Below are 17,759 nucleotides of genomic sequence, written 5' to 3'. Positions count from 1 at the left end.
AGTTAACTTTTCCCCACCACATCAAAAATAAATTCCAGATGGATAAAAGACTTTAGTGTAAAAAAGAACCATAAAAACGTAAAAGAAAATCCAGGATACAACGCGTACAACCTAGAGCTGTGGGATATCTTAACCACTCTGGGAACCTCAAATGCTGTATAAAGAAAAAACAGACCTAATAGACTTTCTTAACAACAACACAACAAAAGCACGAACAACAACAATGAAAAAAGAACTTTGCATGTTTTTTTTCAAACAAAAGTCAAAAAACAAATAATTAATTTGAAAAAGTGTTTTCAAATACCAATGTAGTTTATATCTACAATATATGAAGAGCTCTACAAATTGACCAGCAGAATTAATAGAATTTTTTAATGGGCAAAAGATATGAATAAAAATATAGAAATGTGTATGTGTGTATACATATGTTTGATCCAGAGGTTAAGAGCATGGAGAGAGACACAGAAGGATACACAATTACCCCAGGGGTGTGGGGCTGCAGGGGGTAGAAAGAAAGGGAAAAAAGAGGAAGAAGAAGAAGGCAGAAAGAAAATGAAAAAAAGAGAGAAGGGAAAAGTGTCCTAAAAGTATCTCAGCATGTATGATGTGATCCTATATATGTAAAATTATAAAATGTATGTACACACATGCAGAGAAAAATTATGGACTTGAAGGAATGTCCATTTTTTGTGTATGTGTGAGGAAGATTAGCCCTGAGCTAACATCTGTTGCCAATCCTTCTCTTTTTGCTGAGGAAGGTTGGCCCTGGGCTAACATCCATGCCCATCTTCCTCTACTTTATATGGGACACTGCCACGGCTTCATAAGCAGTGCGTGGATCTGTGCTCTGGATTTGAACCTGTGAACCCCAGGCCACTGAAGCGGAGCCTGCGAACTTAACCACTACACCACCGGGCAGGCCCCAGGAATGTCCATTTTTAAGAAATAAGTTTTGCAAAATAATATGTATAGTACAATTTTATATCGGTAAAAACAAATAAAAACAGTACAAATATGTGGTATGTTTATATATAATTGTATAAGCTGGGAGAAAAGTAGGGAAGGGATACAGACCAGGCTGTTAAAATTGATAACTTCAGGGAGGTGAGTGGGTAGTGGAGGTGTGTAGAGATAATTAGCTTCCCTTTACAGATGCTTCACTTACTACAACAAGCAAATATATTTTTATAAATTGGAAAACATCAAATTTCTTTCATCTTTCAGTGATGGATGCTTCAGCATTTCCAATAGGTACAAGTGGTATTTGTTGCCTAGTTAGCACAACCTCTTTTTAGGCATCTCCCAGCCCTTAATTATCATGACCAAAACAAAACAAAAACTTAGACTTGAAAATCATACAAAGCTGATTGATAAAAGAAAATAAAGCTCAGTTGTTGTTATGGAGATCAAAATCCTCTACAATCTCCACTTTCCTAATTCTAGACTATACACATTCTACTAACAAGATACATTTTACCTTGAAAACTTTCAGATTACATGACTATTAATGCATTCATTGTGTCCCCATGGATTGAAAATCTCCTTAGAATGGGGTGAGGATGCAGGGCAGAAAACATTTCTCAAGTCTTTTGTTCTAAAGATAATAGTATATTTTATAGATAAGTGTTTTAGTTGAAAATGTTTTCAAATTATTGGTGCTTTCCCTTCAAGGAAATATCAAATTTACCAATAAAATTTTTGTAAAACTGAAGCCGTCAAGATTAAGCTCTGTATTTTAAAATACGACTCTTTAAAATATAACACTTTCCTGTCTGTCTGATCATAATCTTTGAAAGCAAATTGATTTTAGATTTTTACTTTCATTTTAATGCTGTGATTTAATAGATATTCATTCATCATCTTCCCCAGTAAACATAGTTCTGGCTTTTCTCTTTCTGCCCCAAATACCTCTATTCTCCCAATTACCAAGACTCCAAACTTTGCAGTTACTCTTTACTCCTCCTCCCCAACATTATCAATTTTTGCCCACAAAACACATACTCATTACCTCTTACCCATGCCTCTGCCATAGTTTCATAAATGGACTTCATTTCCAAGGTCTCCCTCCTCTCAACATTACTATACTTATTGCAAGACAAACCTTCCTAAAGCATTGTTCAGATAATGTCAAAAATCATTAATTATTTGTTGTGTTGTTTTCACTAGTTCTTGGCTCTGTTATGTTAAGGAGGAGGGAAAGTATAGTAGGGTGTTGAGTGGGACTTTTTTATTAACCTGAAACTGGTAACTAGGGCCCAAGATTTAAAAAAAAATTTAAGCAAAATATTCTCACATTCTAAAGAGAGCTGCTAACATGTTACCAAATGTTGAGGTGAATCTAGACTCCCCATTATATTAGCCCGTAGAAGCAATTCACAGCCATCAGAGAGAGAACCAGAACCCCAGAAGTTATCTAGAGAACTCTCCCCATTCCCTGACCCCAGACCCCCAAGGGCTAGACAAGGAAGAACAATTAAAGAGAAAACTAAGACTCTTTCCCCAATTCCATTGAGTCCTTCAAGCCACAGATCTAGCCAGAGATAAGGATTATGAAAACTTTCAAATTTGAAATAGAAAATCAGAGTTTTAAACTGACTTGGAGGTTTAGTAATAGAAATAACTGCAGAGTTTTTTAATTTGCCCAAAATGTCATTAGTGTATTGGCAACTCAGAGATGAATGGAAATTCAACATAGCACTGCAGAACGCACTGATGGGGAAGGGGTGTGGCAGGAAGATTTCCGTTTGATATCACACTGAATTTAAACTGATTAAAAACCAGTTGAAATTTAAGTGTAGAATAAAAGTCCTCTGGATAAATTAATGCTAATCTGTCATAGAATAATTCAATAATGCACAGACAAAAAACCACCCTGCCCCATTTGTGACCAGCTCTCTCTCTGCCTCAAGACCAAAGAGAAAACATAATGATTGACCATTTATATTGTGCCCATTCTCCCTGAACTATAGAGTCCTATAATTACTAGCTTTAACAATCTGATGGAGTTTTTGGAAACTATTTTTTAAATGAAGTACAATTTGTATACTGTGAAATGCACAGATCTTAAGTGTACAGTACATTGAGTTTTGACTATTTTAGACACTCATATAACCCAGTCCTCTATGGATATGTAGAATATTTCCATATCCTTAGAAAGAACTCTCACATACCTTCACAGTAAATCTTTGCCCCTACTCCACATGTACTGATTTCTTTCACTGTAAAGTAGCTTTGCCCATTCTAGAGCTTCATATAAATGGAATTATACTGTTTGTTTTCTTTCGCATCTAGGTTTTTCTCCTCAGGATAATGATTGTGAGATTTATCCCTGTTGTTGAGTCTAGCAGTAATTCATTCCCTTTTATTCCATTGTATGAATATACCATAATATCCATTCACCTGTTAATGGTCATTTGGGTTACTGCCAGTTCTTGACTATTGTGAATAAAGCTGCTAGGAACATCCATGTACAATCTTTGAGTGAATATATATCTTCATTTCTCTTGTGAATGGAATTTCTAGATCATAGGACACATCATGTCTAGCTATCAAGAAAATATCAGAAGGCCTACTAAAATTCAAAAAACACAATTTGAAGAGACAGGGCAAGCATCAGAATCTGACGTGGCAGACATGTTGGAATTATCAGACTGGGAATTTAAAACAACTATGATTAATATGCTAAGGGCTCTAGTGGATAAAGTAAACAGCATGCAAAAACAGTTAGGTAATGTAAGCAGAGAGATGGAAATCCTAAGAAAGAACCAAAAAGAAATTCTAGAGATCAAAAATACTGTAACAGAAATGAAGAATGCCTTTGGTGGGCTTATTATATACTACAACAAAGTAATATTTATCTCAAGTATGCAAGACTGGTTCAACATTCGAAAATCAATTAATGTAATCCAGCACACCAATGTGCCAAAAAAGAAAAATCACATGATCATATCAGTAGATGAAGAAAAATCATTTGACAAAATCCAACACCCATTCATGATAAAAAAAAAAAAACAACAAAACTCAGTAAACTAGGAATACAGGGAACTTACTCAACTTGATCAAAAAAAATCTACAAAAAACTACAGCTAATATCATATTTATTTATTTTATTTTATTTTTTAAAAGACATTTTTATTTTATTTTATTTTATTTTGTGAGGAAGATTGGCCCTGAGCTAACATCTGCCAATCCTCCTCTTTTCGCTGAGGAAGACCGGCCCTGGGCTAACATCCATGCCCATCTTCCTCCACTTTATATGGGACGCCACCACAGCATGGCTTGACAAGCAGTGCGTCGGTGCGTGCCCAGGATCTGAACCCGGGCTGTCGCAGTGGAGCACGTGCACTTAACCGCTTGCGCCACCAGGCTGGCCCCTAATATCAGATTTAATGGTTAGAAACAAGAAGCTTTCCCACTAAGATCAGGAGCAAGGCAAGGATATCCTCTCTCACCACTCCTTTTCAATATTGTACTGGAAGTCCTAGCTAATTCGATAAGACAAGAAAAAGAAATAAAAGGCATACAGAATAGGAAGGAAGAAATAAACTGTCTTTGTTCACAGATGACATGATTATCTGTGTAGAAAATCTGAAAGATTTGACAAAAAAACCTCCTGGAACTAATAAGCGATTATAGCAAGGTTGCAGTATACAAGGTTAATATACAAAAGTCAGTTGCTTTCCTATGTACCAGCAATGAGTGAGTGGAGTTTGAAATTAAAAACACAATGCTATTTACCTTAGCACCCCCCAAAATGAAATACTTAAGTCTAAATCTAACTAAATATGTACAAGACTTATATGAGGAAAACTGCAAAACTGATGAAGTAAATCAAAGAAGAACTAAATAAATAGAGAAAGAGTTCATGTTCATGGATTGGAAGACTCAATATTGTTAAGATGTCAGTTCTTCCCAACTTGATCTATAGATTCAATGTAATCCCAGTCAAAATTCCAGCAAGTTATTTTGTGGATATTGACAAACTGATTCTAAATAATACAGAACTTGGAATTACTGTTACCCAGGTCTAGGTCTCATTGAGCCTTGGCACTGATCCCACTTAGCCACTGAACTAAAGCCCTGGCCTCTATCTCACACTGGTTTCCAATTACAGTCTTGGCTCCATGCCTACTCCTGGCCTAATTTTATCTCTGGGCACCTTTTACGTCTGGCTCAGGTACAGATTTTGGCTCTATTTCAAACCCTCACCACATGCTATATACCAGGATTGGCTCTTTCTGATCTGAGTATGTCTGTTTTTCCTTAAAACTCCTAGAAGTTAACAAGAGTGAGTACATGAAAAGGCATTAAGTAAATATAACTATGGTTCTCAATAATGTTGCTGTAGGACAAAACCTCCCTCCCTTTCTAGCTTACATATCTAGCTTAGGATATCACTCATCTTCTCTTTTGGCAGTAGTTTTATTTCTCTTACCCGTTCTGCAATACCACCTATACTAATCCTCAGATATGGATCAATCCAATCTTAAACTTGCTTTGCTTATAATGCTAAGGCTGCTGAAGACTATTGGTGAAAAATCATACAATGCAGGCTCATATTAATTTATGAGTCCCAGTTTCGACTATATCCTTAGTTTATCCTGGCTTTTCAAACTTTTTGCTCTTCAAGCCCGCAACTTTAAATCTGTTTCATTCTCTTTCAAGTTACTTTACTTTCTATTTCACAGAAAAAATGAAAGCTGTCAGACATAAACTACCTCATTTCTCGTTATCTACCACCACTTCTTCCCACTACACCTCCTCCAAATATACACATATCTGGACATAGGCTTATTTCCTTCCTCCTTAGCATAGAAAAAAGAAAATCCTTCTTCCTATCTGAAGTTAATTTCTCCACTTGGGTTTAACTCTCATCTCTCTCTTCTGGGATGCTGTATCTTCGATTTTCCCTTCTTTTCTCTGTCTTTCATTTCCCTCTTTCTATTGGCCATTCTTCTCAGCATTTAAACAACTCAGATCTCTCCCATCTTTTAAACAAACAAGAAGACAAAATTTCCTTGACTTTGAGTTTATTCCCTTCAGTTGTCCTCACTCTTTCCTTTTACAATCAAACTTCAAGGGACTAGTCTGCGCTCACTATCTCCATCTCCCCACTTTCATGTGGTCTTCAACTTAGAACAATTGGGCATTTCCCATAGTTTTCAGATTCAAAGTTCTTTCATTTGATCTTTTTATTGCATTTATGACTATTGACTATAACACCTTTCACCTCTATTTTTTTAGTACCACTCTCTCCTGCATCTCTGGACACTTCTTCTTCTCAGGCTCCTTTATAGGATATTCCTCCTTTGGGTACCTCTAAATGTTTCTCAGCCTACCAGAAATGTTCCCCTGGATATCTTAAATATTTCAAATTTAGCATGGTAAAGATCTAGATTCACCATTTCACTCCTAAAAATCTTCCCCTTTTAATTTTTCCCAAACTGATGAATATTTTTCTGTTACCTAAACCAGAAACCTAGAAGGCAAAGGTTCCCCTTTCTCTTTTGCCTCTGCTATCCAGTCAGTGGCTAAGTCTCCTGGTAATTCTATCCTGTAAATAGTTATCTTCATTTTCCTTTTGTCTCCTACTTCCACTGACCTAATTTAGGCTCCTATTTCTTACTTGATCTATCTTTAATGATATCTATTCCTCTAAGGTCAAAACCCTACCATTCTCTACACTGCCAGATAATCTTTTTAACATGTAACTAATTATTTCACTTCACTGTTCAAAATTCTTTAATGACTCTGTAACCTAAAAAATAAAATTCAAAGTCATTCATATAGAATATGTCCACCTCCTGTTAGGACATGGCCCCAACTTATTTAACACATCCTCCTCACAGTTTACACTCCAACACCGCGCTTGAGTTGTAATTTTCCCAAGTGTGCTGTACTCACTCAAGCCCAAAGTCTTCTTTGCAGCTTTCTGTACCTGGGATGCCCTCCTCCAACATGGAGTAAGCCTTATAATTTAAGTCTCAGCCCAAGTGGTGCCTCTCATGTAAATCCTCTCCTGACTTCAGGCTGACTTAGGCTTTTCTTCCACAGGTCCCCACAGTATTTCAGACACACTGCCATTACAGAGCAGTTATCATGGCATATCAAAACTAGTTACACAGTTGTCTCACTACTAGGACGTAAGTTCTTTGAAGAGCAATATTTTTTTTTGGTTTCAACATTCTCAGCTGTCATGCACAGAGCCTGATGTGTAGTAGATGCTGTATGAATGTGTTGAATGCACACACAAATGGAAATTTGAAATGTTAAACATATTCCCATATTAATTGAAAAGTGCTGTATATTAGGATGCTTTTCGATGATTTTTACACAGGTGAAAATGAACAACTAAAAAGAAATGCTGATCTTATGAAAGAAAAGTTAAAATATCATGAACAGGTGAGTTTATGTATCTTTCTATTCAATCAAATCCCTATAGAGCAGTCTTCTCAAATTAGAAAAAAAAGTGGTTGTTTTCATTGATAAAGACATCCAAAATTTGCAGAGTAATTATATATGTGTGTGCCAGAATTTTTAATAAATAAAAATTTTTAAAGAAATACAGATTTTGAGGACCCTAGTCTTTTTGCAGACTGTAATGCACCAGTATATCACTTGCATTACTTTTTCTTTCCACCAAAGAGAGATGCAAGTATTTTTCCACATATTTTTAAATTATGTTAATAGAATGTTTACTCTAGAGTATACTCTATTAGCACTTTTAAATTTTTTTAATGTTAAGTAAATGAGTCTTTAATCTTTATGACTTGAGTAATCTATTGCAATTTTATTGCACCATCCAAATGAAGGGAGCATTTTATTTGGATTACCATTTAATTATCTCCCAAGGGCCACCATACCCTCTGCTACTCTTTCATTTCTCCTATAGGAACAGTGTAGTGATAGCAATCATAGAACATGTAATACAGTGCCTAGAACATAAAAGGTGCCCAATAAATGTCAGCTCCCAGCCCTCTGCCTTTTGGGAGGTTTATTACACTAATTTTTTCTCATCTCCCAAGAGCCAATATGTCAAACCCTGGCAGAACTAAGATTTCTAAAACTCAAGTTGGATCTGTATCAGGCTTAGAACTTCAACTTGAAGGATCATCTCTAAATTCAATCTGGTTCTTCACTTGAAGAGCCTCTGAAGAAACACAAGCTAATTCTAAAGCCCTGCCGGGGCTTCTGCGTAATACTCAGAAGTAATGAATAGCATCTGGCTGTGCTCTTAGAAAATTTAGCTTCTCATCACCGATTTTGAGATAATTTAAATATCTCTGGAATGTATCTCATCTTTTATTTTTCCTTTCCTTTATTCTTTCCCGTCCTTTCCATATCTTGCCTCTAGAGCTCAACAATGGATGGTGAAGTATAATTGGGGCAGGGAGAAAGGGGAGAAATTTTTGCCTCCTTTCTCTTCTAAAATGCCAAGCCATAGAATACTGCTTTGTCTAGAATACTATATGAATTTTCAGAGGGATGAAAATTAAAGAGAAAACACCACAACCCAAGATTCTAAACTTCTTAATTAGATGCTGTCCAAAGCAAACTAAAGACGACGTCAATCCAACAAGGATTCTCTGGTACAAAACCTCCAGGCGCATTCAAAACGTATTCAGAAACACTCTCTAGAAACAAACTCAGGAGGTACTTAATGGCCATATTTAAGGGACTGGGAGAGGTTTTGTAGCTTGTATACAGAGAATCTTTAAGTTTTATTTAAACAAAAAAATACAACCAGAGGCTATCCCTTGGAATTTAAAATTCCCAGAAGGCAAATGAAAAGAAGGCAATGTAGAATAACTTGTTGGGATTTTGTCCCTTTAGAGAGAAAAAAGGATTAGATTCCTTGGGGCTAGCACAGGCTAAAGTGAGGGAGAGGAGCATAGTGAGATACAGCCTGGCCCCAGCCTGGACGTTAGAATTGACTTCATGCCTGGAGGCTAGAGTGAAAATCCTGGGTCTTGCAAAATTAATGGAAGCATTCTACTTTAGTGGTAGCATCTTCAGGTGGCAAAGTCAATGGGGAATGAAAAGATACATACATTTGTCTCTTGTGGTTTCTCAGTGCAGCAACTGTTTAGTGCATGCAGTTGAGTCAGGAGTAGTTTATGAAAGCCACTATGTAGTTGTCCATCTAGAAATCTAGATACATGCATATGAAAAATAGCAATTTATGAGATTCATCCCTATATTCACTTGCCCAGCTTTAATCAAAGCCAATGGTTGGATAGGTTTGGCCATTCCTGCAAGTTGCCTGGCAAGATAAGTAGCCCAAGTAGAAATCCAGACAGTATCTCCTTGAATTTATGTAACCTGGAGGAACGTATCTTTATTTTAAATTATAGCCATCTAAGCCAGTGGATATTGACCTTTTTTTTTTACCTCCTCAATATCACTGAATATCTATTAAAAGCTGTGAACCCTCTCTGAGAAAAACACTCAAAAGTACACATGCACACATATATGTGTCTAATTTTGCATACAATTTCAGGAAGTTAATGGACCCTTGAAAACCCATTCACTGACTAAGCTAAGAACCTCTGACTTAAATAATTCTTGTTAGCACTCTCATTCTTTCAACAAATATATATCGAGAGATATACACTAGAAGTTGGGAATACAATGGTGAGTAAAACAAAGTTCCTGCTTTTCTGGCATTTAGAGGCTTTTCTTGACCTCTTGCCTTCATTATTGTCTCTTTCTTACTATCTTACTTCACTTTTATTCTTCTGCTTTCCTTTTCTCCTGCCTACATATTAGGCCTGTGAGTGGTTTCTTTATGTAGGAACATACCTCTGAGTAAATTGTAAATTTTATCTTTGGAATCTTTCTCTTTCAGCATCTTTTTCAATGCCTGTTTCCATATTAGCATAATAAATCACTTCTATGCTTCAGCAACCTAAAAAACTAATCTCAGGCAGCTGTTGAGCACTTCTTAAGTCCCAAATCCATCTTTCTTTAGCCTCCTTCTCATAAAGCTAACCCTTACCATGGGTAGTGCTTACCCTCCTTCTGGGGATTAGGGATGTTTATATAATTTTCAGAAACAAAAGTTCAGCCCACATTCAAAGGGATTCATCTCACATTGGGGTAAGCTTTCTGGCTATCGAACAGTGCCTAAAGTTGGTTCTAAAATATAGCTTTGGCTTTTTTTGGACACATTTTAATTCTGTCATGGCATTTATTCATACAATTAAACAAAATATTTTGAGCACCTATGATATGGTAAACACTGGTGATGAGTATTCAGGAAGCAAAGATATAAAGACATTGTCTCTAGATGTCTCTATCTCTTTGGACCAGAAATTCGTCCTTCTTAAAGCTGATTATTCAAACAATGGACAATATCTTTCCCTTCTAGATATGATTACATATCAAAAATTAATATAAACTTTGAGAATTTTACCTTTCTAAGTGATCAAAAGTTGTGTACACATATCTAAATTGAAGAATGAAAACGTATTTTAATCTTTAGGAATATAAGAATAATGTTGCCAAACTTATGAGTGAAATGAAAGCCAAAGAGGAAGGACATAAGATAGAAATAATGAAACTTTATCAGGATATGCAGAAAAAAGGTAAGTTTTTAATTTTGATTTACTGAATTCTAAGACGTCAGAAAACTATTTAAATGCCTATATAAACATTTTTCAGTAATTGCCAATATTCTTGAATGAACATTGCCTTAATGCATTTTTTTGTGCATGTGAGGAAGATTTACCCTGAGCTAACATCTGTTGCCAATCTTCCTCTTTTTTTTTTTTTGGTTGAGGAAGATCAGCCCTGAGTCAATCCTCCTCTATTTTGTATGTGGGTCACTGTCTCAGCATGGCTGCTGAGTGGTGTAGGTCCGCACCTGGGATCCAAACCCACGAACCCGGGCTGTGGAAGCAGAGTGTGCCAAACTCAACCACTATGCCAGGGCCGGCCCCCCACCTTGACACATTTTAATTTAGGTTTTGTCCCTTTCTATATATTTATGTAATATAAATCATAATATTTCTAAATTGGATTCATGGTGTTTGCACTTAATATTATTTAATATGAAATGGTTAATGTCCTTATAAAATTAATATAAAATGTATAATTAATAACTTTGATATTTATATACTCAGTATATTGAATATAATTTCACCAATGAAATTTTCTTCCTTCAGTAAAGCAGGTCTCATAAACTTATGTTGAGGGTTAACTGGTTTTATAAATCTATTAACCTTTCTTAATGAACCCATATTTATGTACATACACTATATGCAAAAATGAACTTGAAGTGGATGCTAGGTCTGAATGTAAGCCTACATCCATAAAACTGCTAGAAAAAAGCAGAGAAGATAATCTTTGTGATCTTGAGTTAGCCACAACTTCTTAGAAAAAAACAAAAAACACAAACAATAAAGGAAAAAATTCTAAATTGAACTTTATCAAAATTATTAACTTCTGTCCTTCAATACTGTTAAGAAAATGAAAAGACAGGCCACAGGCTGGGAGATAATACTTGCAAATGCATAGCTGATAAAGGACTTAAATCCAAAATATATGAAAAACTCTTACAACTCAATCATAAGTCAAACAACCGAACAAGGAAATGGGCAAAATTTTTTAACAGACACTTCTCCAGAGATATACAGGTGGGAAATAAGCACATGAAAATATGTTCAACACGGTTGGTTAGTAAGGAGATGCAAATCAAAACCACAATGAGATACCACTTTGTACCTTTTAGCACTGCTAAAATATTAAAAACCATCAATACCAAGTGTTGGTGAGGATGTGGAGCAATTAGAACTCACATACATTACTTATGGGACTATAAAATTATACAGCCACTTTAAAAAAGAGTTTTGCAATTTCTTTGGGTCCTCTGAAAAGCAGATGCCAAGTCAGGATTAGACATTCAAGAGGTTTGTTGGGGAAAACATTTGTGAAGGCATATGGGGAGGGAACTGGGGGAGCTGTCAGTCTATGATACAGGTCTAACCTCTGTGAAGAAGAGGAGGAAAGAAGGAATGTTGGGTAGGAGAAGTCTTAAGACTGTGACACATTTATAAGAAAGTTTCAGTAAAGTTGCCCATCAAATGAGTTTTGCAACTCGCAGAAAAAAGTTTGCCTTAGTATTCCTGCCATGTTCAGTTGTTGGCTGGCAGCAGCTCCTGGGAATCATGGTCTCAGCATAACCATGGTCATGAAGACAATGAGTCAATTATGCTTTCTGAAGTTGGAGATCTGAAAGGTGCATTTTCATGACCATAACAGTCCACTCCTTGTACTACACACATCTATTTCTCCACATGAGTTCAGGTAGTAGGTAGCAGCTCCTCTATGGTTCTTGTGGACCTTTCTTCCTGAGGAGAAACCTAGAAGAGGGATTGTTGAAGTGTACTTCCTCCTAGGGACCTAACCATGAATCTTCAGCCAACAGGTTCTAGATCTAAAACTTAGTTTGTTTGTGAACTGAGCGAAAAATAATGATTTTTCAATTGGGGCTTGTACCCTTAGTTTCCTGCTGCTCAATACTTGCTTTTTTTGGCAGTAGGTGTTAAGCAGCATTGGCTGCTTATCTCTTAACTACCTCTACAACTCTCTGAAGATCAAGCCCCTTTGGCTGCGCTCTGACTTTCCTGGTCGTTATGATAATTGTGGTCTCCTGGCTTTGGCATTTAAGCACCATCATCTGGCTTCTATAACTTGGTGGGGGTAGGGCACCATCCCCATGGATGTTAATGAACCTAGCTACATAACTACCTCCTCTACTGTCAGCCTTAGCTTGCAGAGGAGAGCGACCATTGAACTTGGTGATGCTGCTTTGCCTCTCACCAGCACTTTCCTGGTGGCCATGATTAATAGTGTGTCTTCTTGGACCCTCCTGAAGAACATAATCCTTTGATGAATTTTTTTGCCTCACATAACATATCCACTCAAGCATGCCAACTTTCCATAGAGCCCTTATGCCTTTCTCTACTATCTGCCAGGACAGCTTTGGTATTTGCACTTTACTCAGCTTTGGTCATTGCTTTCTCTAGATCTCTAAGGCCACTCTGACAGAGAGTTTTTCCTATCTCCTGGGTTCTTGCTAGGTTGTTATGTCCCCTGTCCCTAAAGAATAGCTTCAAGACAATGAATTCTTGCTTACCCGGTCTTACTTTCAATCTTCTTTTATCCAGCACTCTCAAAGTCCATTCTCAAGCGTACTCACATGGCTCTTACCAATACAACCTAGCTAATTCTTGCAGCTCCTTGGGGTATAAACACTTTCCTCCCTTATCAGCCCCAGCACTCCCACAGTTAACTTGGCTTTAACTCTAGTTATTGGTCTAGGAGTGAAAAGAGGAGGTAGGGGCAGCTTCTTAAAGGAACCTCTGCAGCATCTTGCATCATGAGGGAAGTGTTTGTTCTAACTAGGAAAGAGTAGGTCACCTCTGCAAATTCTAAGCATTTAGGGAGTCCTCAAAGCCAGCATCCTCAGAGGCACCCATTCAGATGTTCCTATCCTATTTTTCAGGATCTTTGGTCTTCTCAACCAGGGCCCTGATTTTAACATAGCAGACCTGTTTTGGCTGAGCATTTAAACGTCTCTGAGTTCTTCAACTTCAATGATTAGATTTTCTGTTGTTCAGCTGTGTCTGCTCTTCCACTAGAGTTAGTGAGACCTTGTTTGTCAGCTACCAAAGAGTCCCTCTAGTTCTCACATTTATTCTTTAAATTTTAACTTCTTGTTAACAGCCCTCAGTTTCTCATTATCCCTCAGTAGGATGTCAATTTAGTTTAGCATTAACTAGCCAACTCAACTGTCTTTGTGGGCATTGTTTCCCTCCATCTTTCAAATGACTGAATTATCACACTTGCAAGACATTCCCCTCCACCAGGACATTTCCCCCAGATTGGTTCTGGTAAAATCTTATACAATCAGACCCCCATTGTATACAGTCATACACCACATAATAACATTTCAGTCAACAACAGACCACATATACAATGGTAGTCCTATAAGATTAGTACCATGTACTAATCTTAGCCTAGGTGTGTAGTAGGCTATCCCATCTAGGTTTGTGTAAGTACACTCTGTGATGTTCACACAATGGCAAAATCGCCTAATGATGCATTTCTCGGAATGTATCCCTGTCATTAAGCGACACATGACTGTACTAGAAACTACCAGTACTCCATATACCACTAAGGATGGCTTCCTCATTTCTCACAAAGTGGTAAGTGAGCCAGTCTCAGAACCCCGTCATACCTATTTTCTTGTGCTAGCTCAGGACCTCCAAAAAGGAGACACCAAGATGGGGTTATACACTCAAGAGATTTGTTGGGCTTTTGAGGGGAAATGATGAGGGAGCTAGAGAAAGCTAGGTTAGCTGTCAGTTTACATGCAGTATAACACCTGTGGAGTGATAGATGGGTACGAGAGTCTTAGACTGCAATGCACTTCTGTGAAAGTTTAGGCAAAATCAATGGGGATTTGATCCAAATTCATCTGTGAAAAGAGTTCCACATGTCCCAGAAATGCCCCTTTTAGTATCCCTGCCACATCCTGTCATTAGTTGCAGCCCATGGAAGCATGGCCTCAGCTCAAATGCAGTAATGGATCTCAGTGTGCCACAGCTGGAGCAAGTGATCAGTTAGGCTCCCTGCAGTCAGAGATCTGAGAGGTTCATTTTCATGGCCACCTCACAACACATGCCATATGACCCAGCAATCCCACTTCCAGGTATTTACCCAAGATATACGCAAATATACATCCACACCAAGACCTGCATGTGAATGTTTATTGCAACTTAATTCATAATGGTTCCAAACTGGAATCAAGCAACTCCATTAACTGGTGAATGGATAAATAAATTATGGTACATCCATACAATGGGAAATTACTCAGCAATAAAAAGGAACAAACTACTGATACATACAACAATGTGATCATTTCAAAAGCATTATACTAAATGAAAGAAGCCAGACCCAAAAGGCCACATACTGTTTGATACTGTTTATATGCCAATTTGAGAAAAGGGAAAATTATAGTGACAAAAATCAGATCAATGTTTACCAGTACACAGGGAGAGAGAGTGACTGCAAAGGGCCTCAAAGTCTCTTTTTGAGGTGATAAAAAAATTCTATTTCTTTCTTGTGTTGGTGGTTAGATGATTGTATATGTTTGTCAACAATCGTCAAACTGTACACTTCAAATGAGGTTTTGATGTATATAAATTATACCTCAATAAACATAACTTTAAAAATAAAACAACTGAAACAAGGTCAATTATAAAAATTTAAAACAGAAATAAATATAGATCCAATTATGATCCAGATAATGGCATTATCAAATATGGAATTTGTAATAACTTTGATTAATGTAATCAAAGAATTACAGGACTTGATGGGGAATTTCAATGGGGAACTGAAAACTATAATAAATAAGTATATTCACATGAAAAGACGTTGGACAGCACGGGAGAGTGACCTCAGCATCATGGCAGAGTGAGTCACTCCCTTTGTCTCTCCTTTCTAAGTTACAACCAGTCAGTGAGCAACAAAGGACTCTCTGCAAAGCAGACCAGAATGCCTGAATGATCCATGCATCTATACATCTGAAGGTGGGTGGACTGGACCTCCAGGAGGCAGTGGAACTAGGGGAGCAGCCTTCTCCCTCTCCACCAGTGGTAGCAATCCAACATGTGGATCCTCACACTGATGTGCATGCCAATGACCACAGGCTGCAAGGGCAAACACGGCATCCATGGGTTGGCCCCTGCACCCTCCCCAGCAGTGATGTGATGCACACATCCTGAGGCTTCTGGACACAGTGAAATTGGTAACCTGGCCTTCCCCTCCCCCGACAGTGGTGCTGGTCTTTCCAGCAGTGGGGACTACATCCAAGGTGTAAATTTTCCTGGCAGGGATGAGGCATCCTGATCTGAAGTTTTAGAACAGACCACCAGCATGTGCACCAGCACTGACAACCAGAAGCTGTGGCCCCTGTCCCCCCTCGGTGATAGTGGGTGGCACACTTATCCTGAGGCTTCAGGACACCAGTGATGCTGGTAAACCCACTCCCTCCTCTTCCCCTGGCAGTGGCACTGGTCTCTCCAGCAGTAGGGACAGCAACCAAAACGCAGATTTCACTGGCAGGAGCAGGGTTCCCTGACCTGGGTTCTCAAAAAGCACACCAGCAAGTGCCAGTGACCAGAGATGGCAGGGCCAGCAACAACACCTATTAGCCACTACTCCTCCCCCAGCAGTGGCAGGTTGCACCTGCAACCTGAGGCTTCAGGAACCACAGCAAAACCTCACCCACCCCCCACTGGTGGCACCCCCAACACAGGCTCTAACCGTGGCAGGGCTACATGCAAGAACCCAGGCCCTGAAAGCAACAGTGACACCTGCGAACCCAGTGCCTCCGGCAGTGGTACTGCCAGCACCGCCAGATAACCTAAGAGCAGCAGCACAGGTGGTACACAAGGCAGCAGCACCTGAGCCCATGGAGATCCTGCAGAGAGCAAGTGGGGGAACACAAGACCCAGGAGACCCCAGAAGCAGCAGAAGTTCTCACAGCCTGGTAACCCTGGTGACAGCACCTGAGACTGCAGTGACATCAAAAGCAGCAAGGCACCAGCAACCTCAGAGTCACAAGCAGCACAAAGAGGGCATTGATGACACCTCTAGCAGAGGCAATGGAGGGTGGAAAGTGGAGGCTCTCAGATAAAACCAGAAGCAGCTCAGAATCAAAGTAAACAAAGCTGTACCCACATAAGAAAGGTGGTTACTACACAGATGTGCTGGCAGAGGATCAATTCATCAAACATGATGAACTGGACTACAGTAACAAGAACTACGTTAACTCAGCAGAACAGGGAGAATGACAGCTCTCCAGAAATAAAACTTGAAGTCATAGAAGAATACAATCTGACTGACAGAGAATTCAGAATAGCTGTCATAAAGAAACACAATGAGTTATAAGAAAACTTGGACAGACAGTTTGATGAGCTCAGGAATAAAATTAAGGAACAGAAGAAATACTTCACCAAAGAGATTAAAGCTCTAAAAAAAAAAACCAAACAGAAATTCTGGATATGAAGAACACGATTAATGAGATAAAAATTAATGTAGAAAGCATAAAAAATAGAGCAGACCTTATGGAGGAGAGAATCAGTGAGCTCAAAGATAGAAACCTAGAAAAGATCCAGGTAGAGGAGGAGAGAGAATAAGATTTTTAAAAAATGAAGAAAATCTTTGAGAACTATCTGGCTCAATTAGGAAAAATAATGTACAGATTATAGGTATCCCAGAGGGAGAAGGGAAGGAGAAAGGAGCAGAGAGCTTATTCAAAGAAATAATAGCTGAGAACTTCTCAAATCTGGGGTGGGGAAGGAACTGGACATTCAAGTACATGAAGCTAAAAGAACTCCTAATTACCTCAATGCAAAAAGACCTTCTCTAAGGCATATAATATTAAAACTGTCAAAAGTCAGTGACAAAGAAGAAATATTAAGGGCAACAGGAGAGAAGAAAATAACCTACAAAGGAACCCCCATCAGGCTTTCAGTGGATTTCTCAGCAGAAACTTTATAGGCTAGGAGAGAGTGGAATGATATATTCAAAATACTGAAAGACAAAAACTATCAGCCAAAAATACTCTATCCATTATCCTTCAGATATGACAGAGAAATAAAAGCATTCCCAGACAAACAAAAGCTGAGAGTGTTCATCGCCACTAGAACTACCTTATAAGAAATGATAAAAGGAGCCCACCTACCTGA

The 17,759-nt window shown here is 38.2% G+C and overlaps 1 protein-coding gene across 1 annotated transcript in view; it reads left to right on the top strand.

Annotated features, from left to right (window-relative positions):
• The window catches only part of CCDC152 (coiled-coil domain containing 152), a 59,724-nt gene that overhangs the window by 23,545 nt on the left and 18,420 nt on the right, over positions 1 to 17,759 (top strand). The window contains exons 4-5 of the mRNA XM_058564157.1: positions 7,337 to 7,401; positions 10,484 to 10,586. Coding sequence (XP_058420140.1) covers positions 7,337 to 7,401; positions 10,484 to 10,586 — 168 coding nt within the window. The remainder of the gene's footprint in view (positions 1 to 7,336; positions 7,402 to 10,483; positions 10,587 to 17,759) is intronic.

This window comes from Diceros bicornis, chromosome 20, assembly GCF_020826845.1.
Source record: "Diceros bicornis minor isolate mBicDic1 chromosome 20, mDicBic1.mat.cur, whole genome shotgun sequence".
In the NCBI taxonomy this organism is placed as follows: domain Eukaryota; kingdom Metazoa; phylum Chordata; class Mammalia; order Perissodactyla; family Rhinocerotidae; genus Diceros; species Diceros bicornis.
Note: the sequence above shows the minus strand (reverse complement) of the source record. Positions and strands in the feature narration are given on the sequence as shown.